The sequence below is a fragment of the Macrotis lagotis genome, chromosome X (assembly GCF_037893015.1).
Source record: "Macrotis lagotis isolate mMagLag1 chromosome X, bilby.v1.9.chrom.fasta, whole genome shotgun sequence".
Lineage (NCBI taxonomy): Eukaryota > Metazoa > Chordata > Mammalia > Peramelemorphia > Peramelidae > Macrotis > Macrotis lagotis.
Window position 1 is genome coordinate 219868488 of NC_133666.1, and position 17946 is coordinate 219886433.

At 35.3% G+C, this 17946-nt stretch overlaps 1 protein-coding gene across 4 annotated transcripts in view; it reads left to right on the plus strand.

Moving 5' to 3' along the window:
- Positions 1-17946, plus strand: part of KIAA0825 (KIAA0825 ortholog) — a 547976-nt gene that overhangs the window by 230109 nt on the left and 299921 nt on the right. For all 4 annotated transcript variants that reach the window (XM_074206876.1, XM_074206877.1, XM_074206875.1 and 1 more), the window contains one exon: positions 7317-7502. In XM_074206876.1, coding sequence (XP_074062977.1) covers positions 7317-7502 — 186 coding nt within the window. The remainder of the gene's footprint in view (positions 1-7316; positions 7503-17946) is intronic.

The following is a 17946-nucleotide window of genomic DNA, read 5'->3' on the forward strand; positions in this document are numbered from 1 at the left end:
GACCTGTCCAAGGTCACTCAGTTAATGAGTCCCATATGGATTTGGACCCAGAGCCACTGACTTCAGAGTCATTGTTTTTTCCACTAAAGATTGGCCCCCCCTTAAAAATTTAAAATAATAATTTTGAATAAAAATTAGGCCTATTTAGTCACTGTACAAGTTCAAATTTCAAAGGGCATTATATGATTTTAAATATCAATGATAAAATAATTCATCCATAAATATTAAGGATTTATAGGGCACCTATGCACCATTTGGTGTTAGTGACTTTTAAAAAATTAAACTTAAGTGTTTTCTGGTAACTGTGATCCTGAGGTCATATTAGCCTTCAAAGTTTCTTATATCGAGCATCAAAGGAAAAAAATTGTGCCAATTTCCAAATTGCCTAATATATGACCTCTTGTTGCCTTTTATATTTGTGCAGTACTTTTCTTTTCTCATTACCTTTGTAATGGCATCTTGTGGATAACACAGGAAAAAAAATTAAAATTGTTGCCAAAATGTATTATTGCAGAATATCAGTAGCCTCAGTGTGTAGCCTTTCTGCAACTACAATTTGGACCTTTCCACATAGTCTTGTAAATTATCATGTCTTCCCATGACAAGAAGCTATAACAGATCATGAAAAAAAATCTAAAGAAAAGTAGATTACACAACTATTCCAAATTGACATTGGCTGTAAAAATATTTAAACCTAGGATCATAGACTTAGAAAATCATAGAATTTAGAGCTGGGAAATACCCCAGAAATCATCTAATCTAACCTCTTCATTTTCCAGATGAGAAATAGCAAATGACAGAACTGGGATTTGAACCCAGCTTTTCTAACTACCAGTCTGGGGTTCTTTCCATTCTTTCAGTTCTAACTCTCATCTTTTGTTGCTGCTCAAAATTAAGATGGTAGTAGTGATAAGCTTTGGTACCAAAATGGTTTTTGTCTTGATTGATTTCAAGCTATTTAGTAGGAGCAATAGAATTCATGTATATGTATCCTTTTTATAGCCAACTGTAAAGGGCAGGGGTGTGGATTAAGGCTATTTACCCAACCCTTCAGAAGGGAATCCCATGTAGCATATGTTCTGGAGCTGCTCCCCAGTCTCTGAGTCCCCAAAACATAACAGCTACTTGTCCTATCAGGACAAGTTTTTTTTTCACTTTTGATTACCTTATCAATCAATGAAATGACTATATGTGAGACACCATGCTGAGGACTGTGAATGCAAATATCAAGAATGAAACAATCCCTGCTTGCATTGAGTTTACATTCTAATGGAGGAAGACAAGTATAAAAATATATATACAACATAAATATAAAATGAAAGAATGCAAATATGTACTCAGCTAATGCAATCTCTGAGTGGAGGATGTTAGAGATTGACTTCTGAGTTGCTTGAGAAGCATTCAAAAAGACTCTTTCCTCTACATTTGACTCTGGAAGAGTTCATAGGAATACAGGAGTTGAAATCCAGACTGGATTTTACAATCATCCCAGCATATATGCCAATGATACTGCATCTTGACATGAACTTGGCTGGGGCTAATGCTATATAGGAAGTTAACTTTAAAAAAAAAGCCTATTCTCAGAGAAACCATGACCGTGAAGAGGGGAGAGCATACTCTACTCCTATTGGAGGAAAATTATTGTTCTTGTTATATTTTTGAAGTAAATATTCCTTTTAAAAAGCTGTCCAATGTGAATAGGTTAAATGGAACAGGGGCAAAACTTACTATCACTCAAATATGAAGGGAACACAGCCAATAAGGTCATAAACAAGATATGGTGGGATGTACTAACTATCCTAGCTAGGCATGATTAAGAGTAGAGGAATCAAATGATTGGCTCTGACTTTCTCCTAACTACCTAGATTGACTTGAGAGATTCACTGTCACCCTCCATTAATTGTGAATGTATTGAACCAGCATCTTTGTTTGTAGGGATAAGAGACATGGACCAAATAAGTGATTGAAAATGCTTTATAATAATAATATCGGAGGGCTTTTAGGGGATTAGTGTGGCATACTGGAAATGTTATTAAATTTTGTATTTATCCATGTTGCTTCATTTACATACTGTAGAATAAAATCAAATTTGGGTCAGTAGTGACCAAATTTTTTCATTTAATTCTTCTCTCCTAAAATCATCATTCTGGAACACATAGGAAAAACTGAGTGTGATTTATTTGTAAACTCCTTTAATAATAATCATAATTTTAGCATCTCCATGCATCAAAATAATTATATACATTGTATTAGTGTTTCCCTTCATCAGATTTGCATTCCTTCCTTTTTATATTCCTTCCTTTTTTATGTCTCAATTGCACTTAGCACATTTTCTATTGTATAATATTCATCTGTCTTTTCCAAGGCAGATTATTTACATTATACTGTAATTACATATTACATATCACTTCTATCAGATTGTTCAGTTGTATAGGTGCCAAACCCTTTTTTGGATGTTCCTCTACTTTTAGTGTTTACCTGGCACTCAAGTCTTATCTGTGGGTCCAAAAAGCTGTAGAATGCACAGTAGTCACACTTTGGTAAACCATCTTAGTAGAGGGGTTCAACCAGGTTGAGTATAACCAAGGGACTTCAAATCCATCACTGAGTTAGGGGGGTATGTACTCCCCAGTATGTGATAGCTTCCTCTGGTGGAATGGATGGATAAGAAGAGTTTATGAAGGCTGAAGCAGGTGCTGTGGAGCACCATCCCCAAAGTCATCTCTGAATCTCTGGTTTGACTTTTTTTCTTGCCACTGGACTCTGCTGAGGAAGAGAGAGTAAGGCTGAAGATTTTGTGGACCTCTGACTTACTTAAATCCAGTACATGTGAAAGTAGGACATTACCCTCTGATATCATTGGTCCTCTTTGTAAAAGAAGGGCAAACAATAACCAGATTATAAGCTCCTTCCAATCAGGAACCTTATTAATATTTGGAAGTTGAGTAGTAAAGAGCTCTGATTTGGGACTTGGGAAACTTAAGTTCAAATCCTGGATCTTCTAGTTACTTATTGAACCTTTGAGTCTCAGTTTCCTTATCTGCAAAATGGGGATACCTGTACTTGTGCTGCAGGTTTTACAGAGTTGACAGGAAAGTTCTTTATAAAACTTAGAGATCTATGTAATTGTCAGTTATTATTAAATGTGAGCTTTGTGTCTTTCAACATCTAAATCAGTGCCTTATTTAATAGATGTTTATTGAATTTGGAATATATTACAAGTGTCTCGACTTTGTAGAATATCTTTTCTTGAAGTACCTCAGAACAATGTCATGTATTTTCTTTTGTTCATATACTTATGAAATAGGTTGAGGGCAGGTATTGTCGTTCTATTTTGCAAACAGAAAAATTGAGGCACAAAATAGTTGGTTGAAATGCCCTTGATTTTTTTAAGTGGCATTTAAGGTGGAGGGAAAGGTCATTCTTTTCTGAAATGCCATTATTTTAGAGTGGAATTTTGATGAAACATGAGGGTTTATGGAGACATTAATAGATTGAGTCAGTGAAATATAGATATATTGGTTTTCTTGGATTTTTGGAATGATTATCTTTTATTTTTATATGAGAGATAAGATCTTTTGTAAGTATCTTTATGTAAAAGATAAGAATCTTTAAACTTAGACTTTACCTATACATTTTTTTAATACCAGTTTAAGAAACATCTATTTTGCTTAAGAATTGGAGTCAGATATAAACTTGTCATCAACATTTTGTCTGAGCAGCACAAAGTCAGTCTTGTTTGGCCCTAGACACTGCAATCACATGGACCAGAGCTAAATTCATAGTTTGGGCACTATCCTTGTGATTCCTATGTAGATACTCCCCATGAAAAATCATAGTGAAGGAATTTCTTCCTGAAAAAGATCTTTAAGAGTATTGCATCTACATGTGAATTTCAATGGTTACTAAAGAGTGCAATATGGGATCAATAAATATAGGTGACACAGCTGCCAAATTGACATCTAGAATAAAGTGTATGAACTTGAAGTAGGTATTTATTAAGATTACTTGAAGTAGATAGTTATTAAGATTTTTTTGGTTTTGTTTTACTCTGAATTCACTTTGAATCTGTGAATTGGCAGTTAAGAGAGTTTGGTTCTTTCTAAAGGGACACCTGTGACTGCAGTACCCATGATCTGGCACTAGTTGGCAGTGGTGCTTTGTTCCTAGGCACAGCCTTGCAAATTCAACTCTTTCTGAGAAAACTTAATCACTGTAGCGGCTTTTACTAGACTTAATGGTCTCTCTTAAGCTTTCGTCTGTCAGTGGCGTCACTGTTGACTTGTCACCTGGGTTCCACACCTGATGTCGTCTTTGACTCATTTCTCCCTTTCCTGACATCCAGTCAGTTGCTACATCCTGTCAATTCTACCATCAAAATGACATCTTCATTCTTTTTGCCACAGACCCAGTTCAGGCCCTTATTACTTCTCCTCTGGACTATTGAAATCACTTTCTAATTGGTATTCCTTGCCTCCAGCCTGTCCTCTCTCAAATCCATCTATATTAATATAACTAAACCACAATTCTGATTTTCTCATCCCCCTCATCAAACATCTTCAATCACTCCTCCTTTTTTGACTAAAGTCCAAACTCCTTAGTTGGGCAATTAGAGTCTTCTTAAATTTGACCCCAAGCTACCTTTCCAAATTTATATTCCACTGCTCTCTACACCCCCTAAACTCCAATTAAATGAGATTTTTTGCCTTGCCTTTTATAGATCCTTTGCTTTGTTGATTCTCTGGGCCTGGAATATCCTTAGTTTCTCTTTTCTGATTCCTTCTAGTTCAAGTATCACTTCCTTCATGAAGCTATCTCTGATTGCCCCAAAAGGAAGTAATCTGTACTTATGCTCAAACACTTTTTACTTCTCTGTGTCTGTCTCTGGGACAATTAGATGACAAAGTGACCTGCGGTCAGGAAGACTCATCTTCATGGATTCAAATCTGACGTCTTACACTTACTATCTGTGTGACCTTGAGTAAATCACTTAATCTAATTTCCCTCGATTCCTCATCTGTAAAGTAATTGACAGTATCTTTGCCAAGAAAATCCAAAAATGGGTCATGATGAACTGGACATTACTGCAAAACTACTGAACAACAACTGTTTCTCTGTCTCTATGTTTCTGTCTACATCTCTCTTAACCAGCCCTAAACTCAGGAGCTCAGTTCCTTTCCTCACAGATAAACTTTGCCACTCCCATGGGAGCTAGCAAGGCAGACTGTCTGGGACTTTAATCACTTAAGCAAAAATCTCTTAAAGAGTGAATATCCAATCTGTTGAGGGTGTTCTATCTGTGAAAAGGCTCAGGCTTCACAGGCAGCCTGAATCGGATGTTCACCCTTCATCCAGGCTATCTATGCACCTAGACATATTCATTTATTTATAAGAGCTTCTACCTCCTTTTGCAGTAGGAAATTGGAAGTTAGGCTATTTTTTTCAAATAAAGCAAAAAGAACCTGGGTCTTTAAGTATTGTCAAATGATCAGAAAGGAAGAATATAAGGTCTTTCTTGAAGGCTACTATTCCAAAAATCCCCCTTTCTCATGTTCAGCTTGACCCCTTTTTTATTTTATTTTATTTTATTTTACTTTTTAGGATGTTGCAAGGCAAATGGGGTTAAGTGGCTTGCCCAAGGCCACACAGCTAGGTAATTATTAAGTGTCTGAGGTCACATTTGAACTCAGGTACTCCTGACTCCAGGGCTGGTGCTCTATCCACTGTGCTACCTAACTTCCCCTTGACCCCTTTTTTAAATTGCTCATGTTCCTTCTTCCCTGGTCCTGAAGATTTGTGAGTAGGGTACCAGTGTTTCTTCCAGTTATTCATGTATATGTCATATCTCCTTTTCCAGAGGCTAAACTTCATGAAGACAGGAACAATATCTTATACCTTTTTTGGACTTACCATAGTGCCTACTGTAGTGTCTTATGCATAATTCAAACCTAATGTTTATTTAATGAATTGGATTAAACAATTACATTTATAGATACAAAGAAGAAAAAAAGAGAATATAGAATTTTCTATATATAAATCTTCCCCTTCCCTTGGAAGCCTTTCTTTGTAACAAGTAAGGTTGTAACAAGCAAAAACAATTCCACACATTGGTTATATCTGAAAGTTCATGATTCATTCTGTGCCTTCAGTCCTTCAATTTTTTGCCAAGGAGAGATTCTTTTGCCTTTATTTCAATGGAAAGCTTGGAGTCATTAAAAAATTTGTAGAGTTTCCCAAGGCTATCCAGTCTGCTGTCCTCCTCCTGTTTAGCTCTTGTTCCAACTTACCCATTTGAGCTGTCTGTACTTTGTATATAGCTTGTATTTTTTAAGCTATGAATATGTATCATTTCCCTACTTGAATGTAAGCTCCTTGAGGGTAGAACTATTCTGTCTCAGTTTTGTATTTGTATGGAGTTCGCAATAAATGTTTGTTGATTGATTGATTGAGAGGGGTGCATCATTCTAAGAATGAAAAACAAAATATCATCCCATCCCTGTACCAAAGTATATATCACTGACATTACAACCTATAGGTTCATAAGATCATAGAATTAGACTCAGAAAGGACTTAAGAAGTCAATTAATCCAGCCCCTTCATTTTACAGAGGAAATTGAGGCTTAGGGGTGGTGACATAATTTGCCCAGTATCCATTGTTAACAAGTGTTAGAAATGAAATTTAAACCTGGATTCTTTGTTTCTCATGCTTCAAAAAGCACATAAAGTAGGTACAGGGGTAGGGAGGCTGTCAATCAAAATGATCATTAAGATGGTTAGTTTGGGAAATGTGGTCCCATTCAATCAGAAAATATGATCAAAGTTTATAAAAATCTCAACTGGTATTGACAAAATGGTCATCAGATTTTTAGAATTCTAGAATAAAGGTATTTTCCTTGAAACCTGAAAAAAATCAGTGATAAATTTAAGGAACTTGATGTATCAAAAAGTGACACTGGGATACTGAAGATATTTATAAATAGTTTCAAGATGAATAGATATTGATAAATCTGTAAAGAATCAATAAGGAAGAGACAGTCATAGAGACAGAGAGGAGAGAGAGAACATTCACAACTTTTGAAGACAGTCAGTATGAGAAACTACTCTCTTTCACACACCACCCCAAAAAAGTTCCCTAGTATCTCCCTCAGTGACTAACTCTGAGTCAGATGGAGAATTGAACTGAGGAAATCTTGTGCTTATGTTTTTAAATAAATGCAATTCAGTTTAATTTTCATAGGCTCTAATACAATGTCATTGATAAGAATTTTATCATATTATTACTATTATATTAATATATTATTATTATTTTCACATAGATAACTTATCAAAATATGAAGAAAAAGTTCTTCAGGTGGAAAAGATGCCTAACCAAGAACCTAGTTTGAAAGAAGCAATATTCAAGTTGCTATCCTATTGCAGTCTTTCTCCTCAGTCATTTGGAAGAGTCTTTGTCAACTATATGGAACTAGAACAATTATGGGATTTTTTATATGACATTAGAGGTAAGAAAAATTACTTGGTCATAAAAAAAGTATTTAATAAATTTTTAGAACAGGACTCTTGAAAGATATTCTATATCATTTTATTGAATTAGTTTATAAGAACTTAACACATTTTTAGTCCTATAATAGCACCTGTTAGGAATATCTGTCACCTGTCAAATCTATTTTAGTAGCTAAAAGAAACTATTTGACACACAGTTTCTGAAATTGCAGGAAAATATTTTATCATAATATTCTTCCTAAATTTTAAAATATTTACAAGGGCCTTATTTCTCTAGTGAGTATCCATTTATACTATTTTGTCATCTCTTAAAAATAGATAAAAAATTTAGGGAAGGTTTTATTGTTATATAATAATATTTGCAGTCCTTGGGTATATTATGAGTTATAAGACCATTGCTTAAAAGCAAATCATGAGGATCTTATTGATAAACATCTTGCCTAAGTATCCAGGAGAGAAAAGTGTTTTCCCTTCTTCTTCTGGTGGGCATGGCATATGTTCCCCCTCCTTATGGCTTTTCTACCTAGAACTAGATTGAGGATGTTAAAGTTGAGGAAACTGCTGAATCCCAATTGTAGATAAATGAGTCCAGTTTCAGTTCCAAATGTAGAAGCTTCCACTGTGTGTTCTTGCTTTCATTCTACATTAAAAACAAACATCTTTAACATGGTAGCAGGAGGAGCTTTGAGAAGCATCAGGGTTGGGGGAGAAGAGGTAGAAGATGGGAAGATAACTGACTCCCCAAGAAGAAGGTTGTAGTTCAATTTGTCTTGTGTGTTACACTTTGCAGGAGGACTAAGTTCCCAAAGTCATTTACAAGAGGACTAGGTTCTCAAAGCTGTTAACTTGTAAATGTCTTCTAACCTCTATCCCACAAGTATTATGTAGACAACTTTTTTTATTTGTCTTTAATCTGATTCTATATACTTTCATAATGGATATTACATTAGTAATAAAAATTCTTTATTTAAATTGTATCTCCTCTTTCCTATATATTTCCCCTATCTTTTACATTTCACTCAAAGGACTATAGCTTTCTATTTTTATTTCTATTATTTTATGTATCCACATAAATGAAAAGAGCAGATTAGAAGAATATTGAGTTAGTGATGTAATCTAAATAGTCCTTGAAAGTAACTTTGAAAATGATCCACTGTTTTGAGGAGCTTCTAGGGAAGTAAGAACAGAGTTATGCCATGCAGTTATAAAAATACAGTGACACCCACTTTTTAAACTTTTAATAATATTGACAGCTAGTGATTATATTGTACTTTAAGTTTTCCAAAGTACTTTACAGATATTATCTCCTTTTTATTTTCACAACACCCCTGGCAGGTAGATGCTATTATTATTCTCATTTTATAGACTGGAGGAAAATGAGGCAGACAGCAGAGACTTGCTAGGATCCCCCAACTAGTAAGTTCCTGAGGCTGGATTTGAATTCAGGTCTTCCTGACTGCAGATCCAACATTATACCTATTGCAATAACCTATTAAGTTTTAGCCCTTAGCCCAAGCTCTACTGGAAATGACCCAGACAGCAATGGAAATGAATAGCTAGGAAATGAAGGTAAAACTGCTACTTGAACTTCATATCTTATATTTTTTCCCATCCTTTTTTATCTATCTTCCTACCATATTCCAGGAAAACTTGGATTAGTTTATTTTTAAATAAATATATTTATTTATTTTTGAGTTTTTTACACTTTTCCCCCAAATTTTGCTTCCCTCCCCACCCCCACAGAAGGCAGTCTGTTAGTCTTTGCATTGTTTCCATGCTATACATTGATCTAAATTGAATGTGTTGAGAGAATAATCATATCCTTGAGAAAAATAAAATAAAATATAAGAGATAGCAAGATTACATAATAAGATAGCGGGTTTTTAAAAAGATAATAGTCTCTGGTCTTTGTTCGAACTCCACAATTCTTTCTCTGGATATGGATGGTATTCTCCATCGCAGATACCCCAAAATTGTCCCTGATTGTTGCAGTGATGAAATGAAAAAGTCCATTGAGACTGATCATCAAACTCATGTTGCTGTTAGAGGGTGTACAATGTTCTTCTGGTTCTGCTCATCTCACTCAGCATCAGTTCATGCAAATCCCTCCAGACTTCTCTGAAATCCCATTCCCTCCTGGTTTCCAATTGAACAATAGTGTTCCGTAAGGTACATATACCACAGTTTGTTCAGCCATTCCCCAATTGATGGGCATTCACTCTATTTCCATTGTTTGCAACCACAAATAGAGCATCTATGAATATTTTTGTACAAGTGATATATTTACCTTTTTTCATAATCTCTTCAGGGTATAGAACCAGCAGTGCTATTGCTGGATCAAAGGGTATGCACATTTTTGTTGCCTTTTGGGCATAATTCCAAATGGCTCTTCAGAAGGGTTGGATGAGTTCACAGTACACCAACACTGCTTTAGTGTCCTAGATTTCCCACATCCCTTCCAACATTGATCATTGTCCTTTCTGGTCACATTGTCAAGTCTGAGAGCTCTGAGGTCTACCTCAGAGATGCTTTAATTTGCATTTCTCTAATGAGTAATATTTAGAGCAATTTTTCAGATGACTTTGGATAGCTTTGATTTTCTTATCTGTAAATTGCCTCTACATATGCTTTGACCATTTGTTAATTGAGGAATGGCTTTCTTAAAATAAATTTGACCTAATTCTCTATATATAATTTTAGAAATGAGTCCTTTTTCAGAAACACTAGTTGTAAAAATTGTTTCCCAATTTACTACATTTCTTTTGATCTTGGTTACAGTGGTTTTGTCTGTGCAAATCTTTTTAATTTAATGTAATCAAAATTAAATAGTTTGTTTTTAATGATGTTCTCCATCTCTTCCTTGGTCATAAACTGCTTCCCTTTCCATAGATCTCATAAGTAAACTATTCCTTGATCTGCTATTTTGCTTATAAAATTGTATTTTATGTCTAAATCCTGTATCCATTTTGATCTTATCTTGGTATAAAGTGTGAGGTGTTGGTGTAATCAGAGTTTCTGCCATACTAACTCCCAATTTTCCCAACAGTTTTTATTGAAGAGAGTTTTTATCCACAAAACTGGACTCTGGGTTTATCTTGTAGCAGATTACTATAGTCATTTCCTGCTATTGCACCTAGTCTATTCCACTGATGCACCATTCTGTTTCTTAGACAATACCAGACAGTTTTGATGACTGATGTTTTGTAATATAATTTTACATCGGGTAGGGCTAAGCTACCTTCTTTTACACTTTTTTCATTAAATCCCTGGAAATTCTTGACTTTTTATTTCTCCATATGAATTTACTTTCAATTTTTTCCAACTCATTAAAGTAGTTTTTGGGGGATTTTGATTGGTAGGGCACTAAATAAGGAGTTTAATTTAGGTCAAATTTTCATTTTTATTATATTAGCTCAGCTTATCCATGAGCAGTTGATATTTGCCCAGTTTTTAAAGTCTGATTTTATTTGTGAGAGAAGTGTTTTGTAGTTGTTTTCATAGAATTTTTGAGTCTGCCTTGGCAGGTAAATTCCCAAGTATTTTATATTGACTGAAGTTATTTTGAATGGGATTTCTCTTTCTAGCTCTTGCTGCTATATCTTGCTATTAATATATAGAAATGCTAAAGATTTATGAGGGCTTATTTTATATCCTGCTACTTTGCAAAAGTTGCTAATTGTTTCTAGTAGTTTCTTCGATGATTTTTTAGGATTCTCTAGGCATACCATCATATCATCTGCAAAGAGTGAAAGTTTCATTTCTTCCCAATTTTAATTCCTTCAATTTCTTTTTCTTCTCTTATTGCTGAAGCTAACATTTCTAACACAGTATTGAACAGTAGTGGTGATAACATCCAATTTTCCCAACAGTTTTTATTAAAGAGAGAGTTTTTATCCAAATAGCTGGACTTTTTTGGTTTATCAAATAGCAGATTACTATAATCAATTCCTGCTACTGTACCTAGTCTAGTCTACTGATCCACCACTCTGTTTCTTAGCCAATACCAGACAGTTTTGAGGACTGGTGCTTTATAATACAATTTTAGATCTGGTAGGGCTATCACCTTCTTTTGCACTTTTTTTCATTAAATCCCTGGAGATTCTCGACTTTTTATTTCTCCATATGAATTTATTAGTAAGTATTGAAGAAACTTGAATTAGATCAACACCTCATACCCTATACCAAGATAAGATAAAAATGGATACAGGATCTAGACATAAAAAACAATATTATAAGCAAACTAAGAGATCAAGGAATAGTTTACCTGTCAGATCTATGGAAAGGGAAGTAGTTTATGCCCAAGGAAGAGGTGGAGAACATCATTAAAAACAAACTAGACAATTTTGATTACATTAAATTAAAAAGCTTTTGCACAGACAAAAACCACTGTAACCAAGATCAAAAGAAATGTAGTAAACTGGGAAACAATTTTTACAACTAGTATTTCTGACATAGAACTAATTTCTAAAATAGAGTACTGAGTCAAATTAAAAAAAAAAGACAAGCCATTCCCCAATTGACAAATGATCAAAGAATATGCAAAGTCAGTTTACAGATGAGGAAATTAAAGCAATCCATAGTCATATGAAAAATTGCTCTAAATCACTGCTTATTAGAGAAATGCAAATTAAAGCATCTCTGAGGTACCACCTCACACCTCTCAGACTGGCCAATATAACCAGAAAAGACAGTGATCAGTATTGGAAAGGAAATCTGAGACACTAATACATTGTTGATGGATCTGTGAACTCATCCAACCTTTCTGGAGAGCAATTTGAAATTATGCCCAAAAGGCAATAAAAATGTGCATACCCTTTAATCCAGCAATAGCACTGCTGGTTTTGTACTCTGAAGAGATTATGAAAAAGGGTAAAAACACCACTTGTACAAAAATATTCATAGCAACTCTGTTTATGGTGCCAAAAAATTAGAAATTGAGTGAATTTCCATCAATTGGGGAATAGCTTAATAAACTGTGATACCACATGTATATGATGGAACACTATTGTTTAATTAGAAACCAGGAGGGATGGTAATTCTGGGAAGTTTGAAAGGATTTGCATGAACTGATGCTGAGCAAGATGAGCAGAACCAGAAGAACACTGTACACCCTAACAGCAACATGGGAGAGATGATCAACCTTAATGGAATTGCTCATACCAACAGGGCAACAATCAGACACAAATTTGGGATATCTGCAATGGAAAATGCCATCTGTATCCTGAGAAAGAATTGTGGAGTTTGAACAAAGACCAAAGACAATTACCTTTAATTTTAAAAAAAAAGTTATCTTATTATATAATTCTGCTATATGTCATACTTTATGTTTCTTCCTTAAGGATATGATTTCTCTTTCATCACATTCAACTTAGATCAATGCATATCATGGAACCAATGTAAAGACTAACAGAATGCCTTCTGTGGGGGGGTGCAGGGAGGGAAGCAAGAATAGGGGGAAAAATTGTAAAATTCAAAATAAATAAAATCTTTCAAAAAATTTTAAAAAGTAGTGGCATCTGTGTTTCACCGCTGATCTTACTGGGAATGCCTCTAGCTTATCCACATTGTATATAATGCTTGTTGATGGTTTCAGATAGGTACTACTTATCATTCTAAGGGACAATCCATTTATTCCTACAATCTCTAGTGTTTTCAGCAGGAATGGGTGTTGTATTTTGTCAAAAGTTTTTTCAGCATCTATTGATATAATCATATGATTTCTGATAGGTTTATTATTGATATAGTTAATTAAACTAACAGTTTTTCTAATACTGAACCAATCTTGCATTACTGGGATAAATCCTGCTTGGTCATAGTGTATTATCCTAGTGATAACTTGCTATAATTGCTTTGCTAAGATTTTATTTAAGATTTTTTCATCTGTATTCATTAGGGAGATAGGTCTATAATTTTCTTTCTCTGTTTTGACTCTTCCTGTTTTAAATATCAGTACCATATTAGCATCATAAAAGAGTTAGAACAAGTTCTGTCCTCACCTATTTTGCTAAAGATTTTATATAGAATTGGAAGTAATTGTTCCTTAAATGTTTGATAGAATTCATTTGTGAATCCTTCTGATCCTGGAGCTATTTTCTTAGGGAGTTCAATAATGGCTTGTTGAAATTTCTTTTTCTGAGATAGGTTATTTAAATATTTAATTTCCTCTTCATTTAACCTGGGCAAATTATTTTTTTTTGTTAATATTCATCCATTTCACTTAGATTATCAAATTTATTAGCATACATTTGGGCAAAATAATTCCGCATTTTTACTTTAATTTCCTCCTCATTGGTGGTAAATTCACCTTTTTCATTTATGATACTGGTTATTTGTTTTTCAATTTTTCAATTTGTTTATCAATTTTGTTGTTTTTCCCCCCCATAAAAAACCAACTCTTGGTTTTATTTATTAATTCCATAGTTTTCTTGCTTTTGATTTTATTCATTTCTCCTTTAATTTTTAGAATTTCTAATTTGGTATTTAATTGGGGGGTTTAATATGTTCTCTCTCTAATTTTTAGTTGCATGTTTAATTCATTCATTTCCTCTTTCTCCAATTTATCCATGTAAGCATTTAAAGATTTAATTTAACCCCTGACAATTGCCTTGGCTGTATCCCATAAATTTTGGTATGTTGTCTCATTATTATCATTATCTAGGATGAAATCATTGATTCTTTCTATAATTTGTTGTTTGATTCCCCTCATTCCTTAAAATGAGGTTATTTAGTTTCCAATTAGTTTTAGGTCTATCTCTCCCTGGCCCATTATGGCATGTTATTTTTATTGCATTATGATCTGAGAAGGATGTATTCACTATTTCTGCCTTTCTGCATTTTTATTATTAGGTTTTTATGGTCTAGTAGTACATGGTCAATTTTTGTGTAAGTGTCATACACTATGGGGAAAAAAAGTATATTTCTTTCTATCCCCATTCAGCTTTCTCCAAAATTCTATTATGTCTAGATTTTCTAACAATCTATTTACCTCCTTTATTTGCTTCTTGTTTATTTTATGGTTAGATTTATCGAATCTGAGAGTGGGAGGTTGAGTTCTCCCACCAGTTGCTATCTATGTCATCCTGTAACTCATTAAACTTCTCTAAAAATTTGGATGCTATACCACTTAGTGCATAAATATTCAGTGTTGAAATTGCTGCATTATCTATGGTACCTTTTAGGAGGATATAGTTTCCTTCCTCATATCTTTTAATGAGATATATTTTTGCAGTTGCTTTGTCTGAGATAAGAATTGCTACCCCTGCTTTTTTTTCACTTCAGCTGAAGCAAAATATATTTTGCTCCAACCTTTTGCCTTTATCTGTATATATCTCTCTGCTTCAGATGAGTTTCTTGTAAGCAGCATATTGTAGGATTCTGGTTTTTAATCCACTCTGCTATTCACTTATGTTTTATGGGAGAGTTCATCCCATTTACATTCAAAGTTATAATTATTAACTCTTTATTGACAACATTATCTTCCCTCTGTTTAAATTTTTCCATTTTTTTCATTCTATCCATATTCCCCAGTATTTTGTTTCTGAATACCACCACCTTCAGTATATTTGCCCCCTTGTATCCAACCCCCCCTTTTCCCCCCTTTCCCTTTGCCCCTTCTTCCTTCCCTTCCTTTTCTTCCCCCCTCCTCCTTTCCCCTTCCCTTTTTACACTTGAAAGGTAAGATAAGTTTCTCAACTTAACTGAGCATCTGTATCTTAACTTTAGGCCTAAGCTGATGAGAGTAAGATTCAGGCAGTTCTCACCTCCTTCCCCCCCCCCCCCCATTGCAATAGGTCCTTTGTACCTCTTTACGTAATGTGATTCACCCCATTCAATCTCCTCCACCCTCCTGTGTCTTTACTACTCTCCCCTTTTTAAGGAGATATTGTATTTAAATCATTCTATCAGAGTCACGGATAAGTCATAAGTGTCCATCACTTCTGGCTTAGTATATTCTTTCTAATAGAGCTTCAATTCTCAAGAGTTATGACAATCTTTCTCCCAGCTGGGGATATAGCCAGTTTCATCTTATTGAATAGCAGTTGTTTTTCTTTATCCCCCCCTTTTTTTTAACCCTTTCATATGTCTCTTGAGTCTCCTGTTTGATGTCAAAATTTTCTATTTAGCGCTGGTCTTTTCATCAGGAAGAGATGGAAGTCTCCTATTTTGTTAAATGTCCATCCTTTTCCCTGGGAGAGAAGGCTCAGTTTTGCTAGGTAGTGGATTATTGGCTGCATTCCAAGCTCCATTGCTCTTCAGAATATCTCATTCCAGGCCCTTTGACCCATTAATGTTGATGGAGCCGGGTCCTGTGTAATCCTTACTGTGGATCCTTGGTATCTAAATTGTTTCTTTCTGGCTGCTTGCAGGATTTTCTCTTTTATTTGATAGTTCTGGAATTTGGCCACAATATTCCTTGGTGTTTTCATTTTGGGATCCCTTTCCAGAGAGGATCAATGTATTCTTTCAATAACTATTTTTCCCTCTGGTTCCATGATATCAGGGTAGTTCTCCATCACTAAATCCTGTTATATTAAGTCCAGGATTTTTTTCTCTCTTTAATGTTTTCAAGAAGCCCAATGATTCTTATATTGTCTCTCCTAGTTCTATTCTTGAGGTCTTGAAGTCATTAGTTTTGCCAATGAGGTATTTTACATTTACTTCTATTTTTTTGATTTTTTTGGTTTTGTTTAACAGATTCTTTTCTCTTGAACTCATTGGTTTCCACAGATTCCATTCCTTTTTTAGAGAAAAATTTTCTTCATTTACCTTTTGCAACCCCTTCTCAAATTGGTTAGTTTTAATTTTGAAGGAGTTTTCCATTTGCCCAATTGAGATTTGAGAGAATAATTTTCTTTTTTGCATTTGTCCAATTGTATTTTCCAAGGATTTTTTTTCCTTATTGTGAGATGTTAATTTTCTCTTGCAAGGTGTTAATTTTCTCTTGAGTTTCTTTTTCCATTTTTTCCCAATTGATGTTTTAACTCCTTCTTGATTTCTTCTAGGAAGTCTTTCTGGGCTAGAGACCAATTCTTATTCTCCTCAGAAGTTCTAGATCTCTCTGAGTCAGAGTCTTTATCTTCTAGCTAGTTTTCTATGGATCACCCTTTCTGCCAGCCTTTCTTCATTTTCCTAGGATCTTGTGTTGGAGATGGTGCTTGCTCACAGCGCTTTGGTTTTGAAATCCCTAGAGGCTTTGCTCACTTGGCTTAGTAATTTCAAGTGGACTGGCCAGTAGGGGGTGCTGTTTTACTTTCTCTAGACCATGTCTTGATTTGAGGCTCTCTCCCTAGGCCTGGAGTGGGGTAGGAAGACAACAGGGTCTGAAATATCCTTGAACAATGTGGGCTTGGCCCTGGGGGTGAGGTAATTACTCTCCCTGTTCACCTAAGGTAGCTCTGCTACCCAAGCCTGAGCCTGGGGTGGGGGGAAGGGGGGCTGTTCCTGTGTTTGTTCTGGGAAGAGGGCTCTGCTATATGTATGGAGCTCACGCCCTCAGCTTAGGCAATTGATGTCCAGCAGCACTCTGCAATTCTCTGTTCTGGGTCTCCCCAGTCCTCTGATCCCATGGACAAAGCCTCTGCAGCCTTGGATCCCTGCTCCCATGGTCAAAGCCTCTGTGGTTGATCTTAGGTTAATCTGATTTTCACCCTGCCCCCACTGGCTCTCTGCTCTCTGCCCCCCATTCACCCACGATCTCAGGAGACAGACCTTTCGGTAGATGTTCTTCTCTCAGCTTCTCTTTCTGGGTTTTGTCGATAGGATTTCTGTTAAGAGGTTTCTTTCCATATTATTTCTGAGGGGAAAACAGGAGACCTTAACACAGTGCCTGTCTTCTCCCCACTATCTTGGCTGGAAGTTTAGATTGATTTATTGAAGTGGGTAGAATACATTTTTCATGGTGCTAGACCACTGAAGGAAGTTGTAGAGGAGCAAATTTGTAGAGGTGTGACACTCCCCTCCACTTTAAAATCCCTTCTCAAAGACCCCAGGAAGCAATGATTCCAGTGGTTTGTGAGAACCTGCCACCAGTTTGGATTGTGACCCCCATGCAATTTAGGAGATGGATCTAAGAGTTGCTATAGCAGAGAAATGCATCATGTGTAGCTAGACTGATGAGGAATACTTAATAACTGAGCTAGGCTGGTCCTTCAAAAACACTGAGAGAGTTCACCACTTAGCCCACTCAACACTGGTCATCGGTTTCTGCATATTCAGACACAGCAGAGCTGTGAAGTCAGAGCACCTGGCTCAGTTTACACTCCAGTGGTGTAACCCAGAAACCCTAGTAGGATTTTGGTGGCTTTTAAATTTTTTTTATGTTATCAACTGGGAACTGCAGCAAGTTGCTGCTCTTTAAACCTAGGATCCTTCATAGTGTTTCCTTTTTTAGGATGTAGTCCTTGAAGGACTTTACTCCATTCCTTTTGGAAACCTGCAAAATAT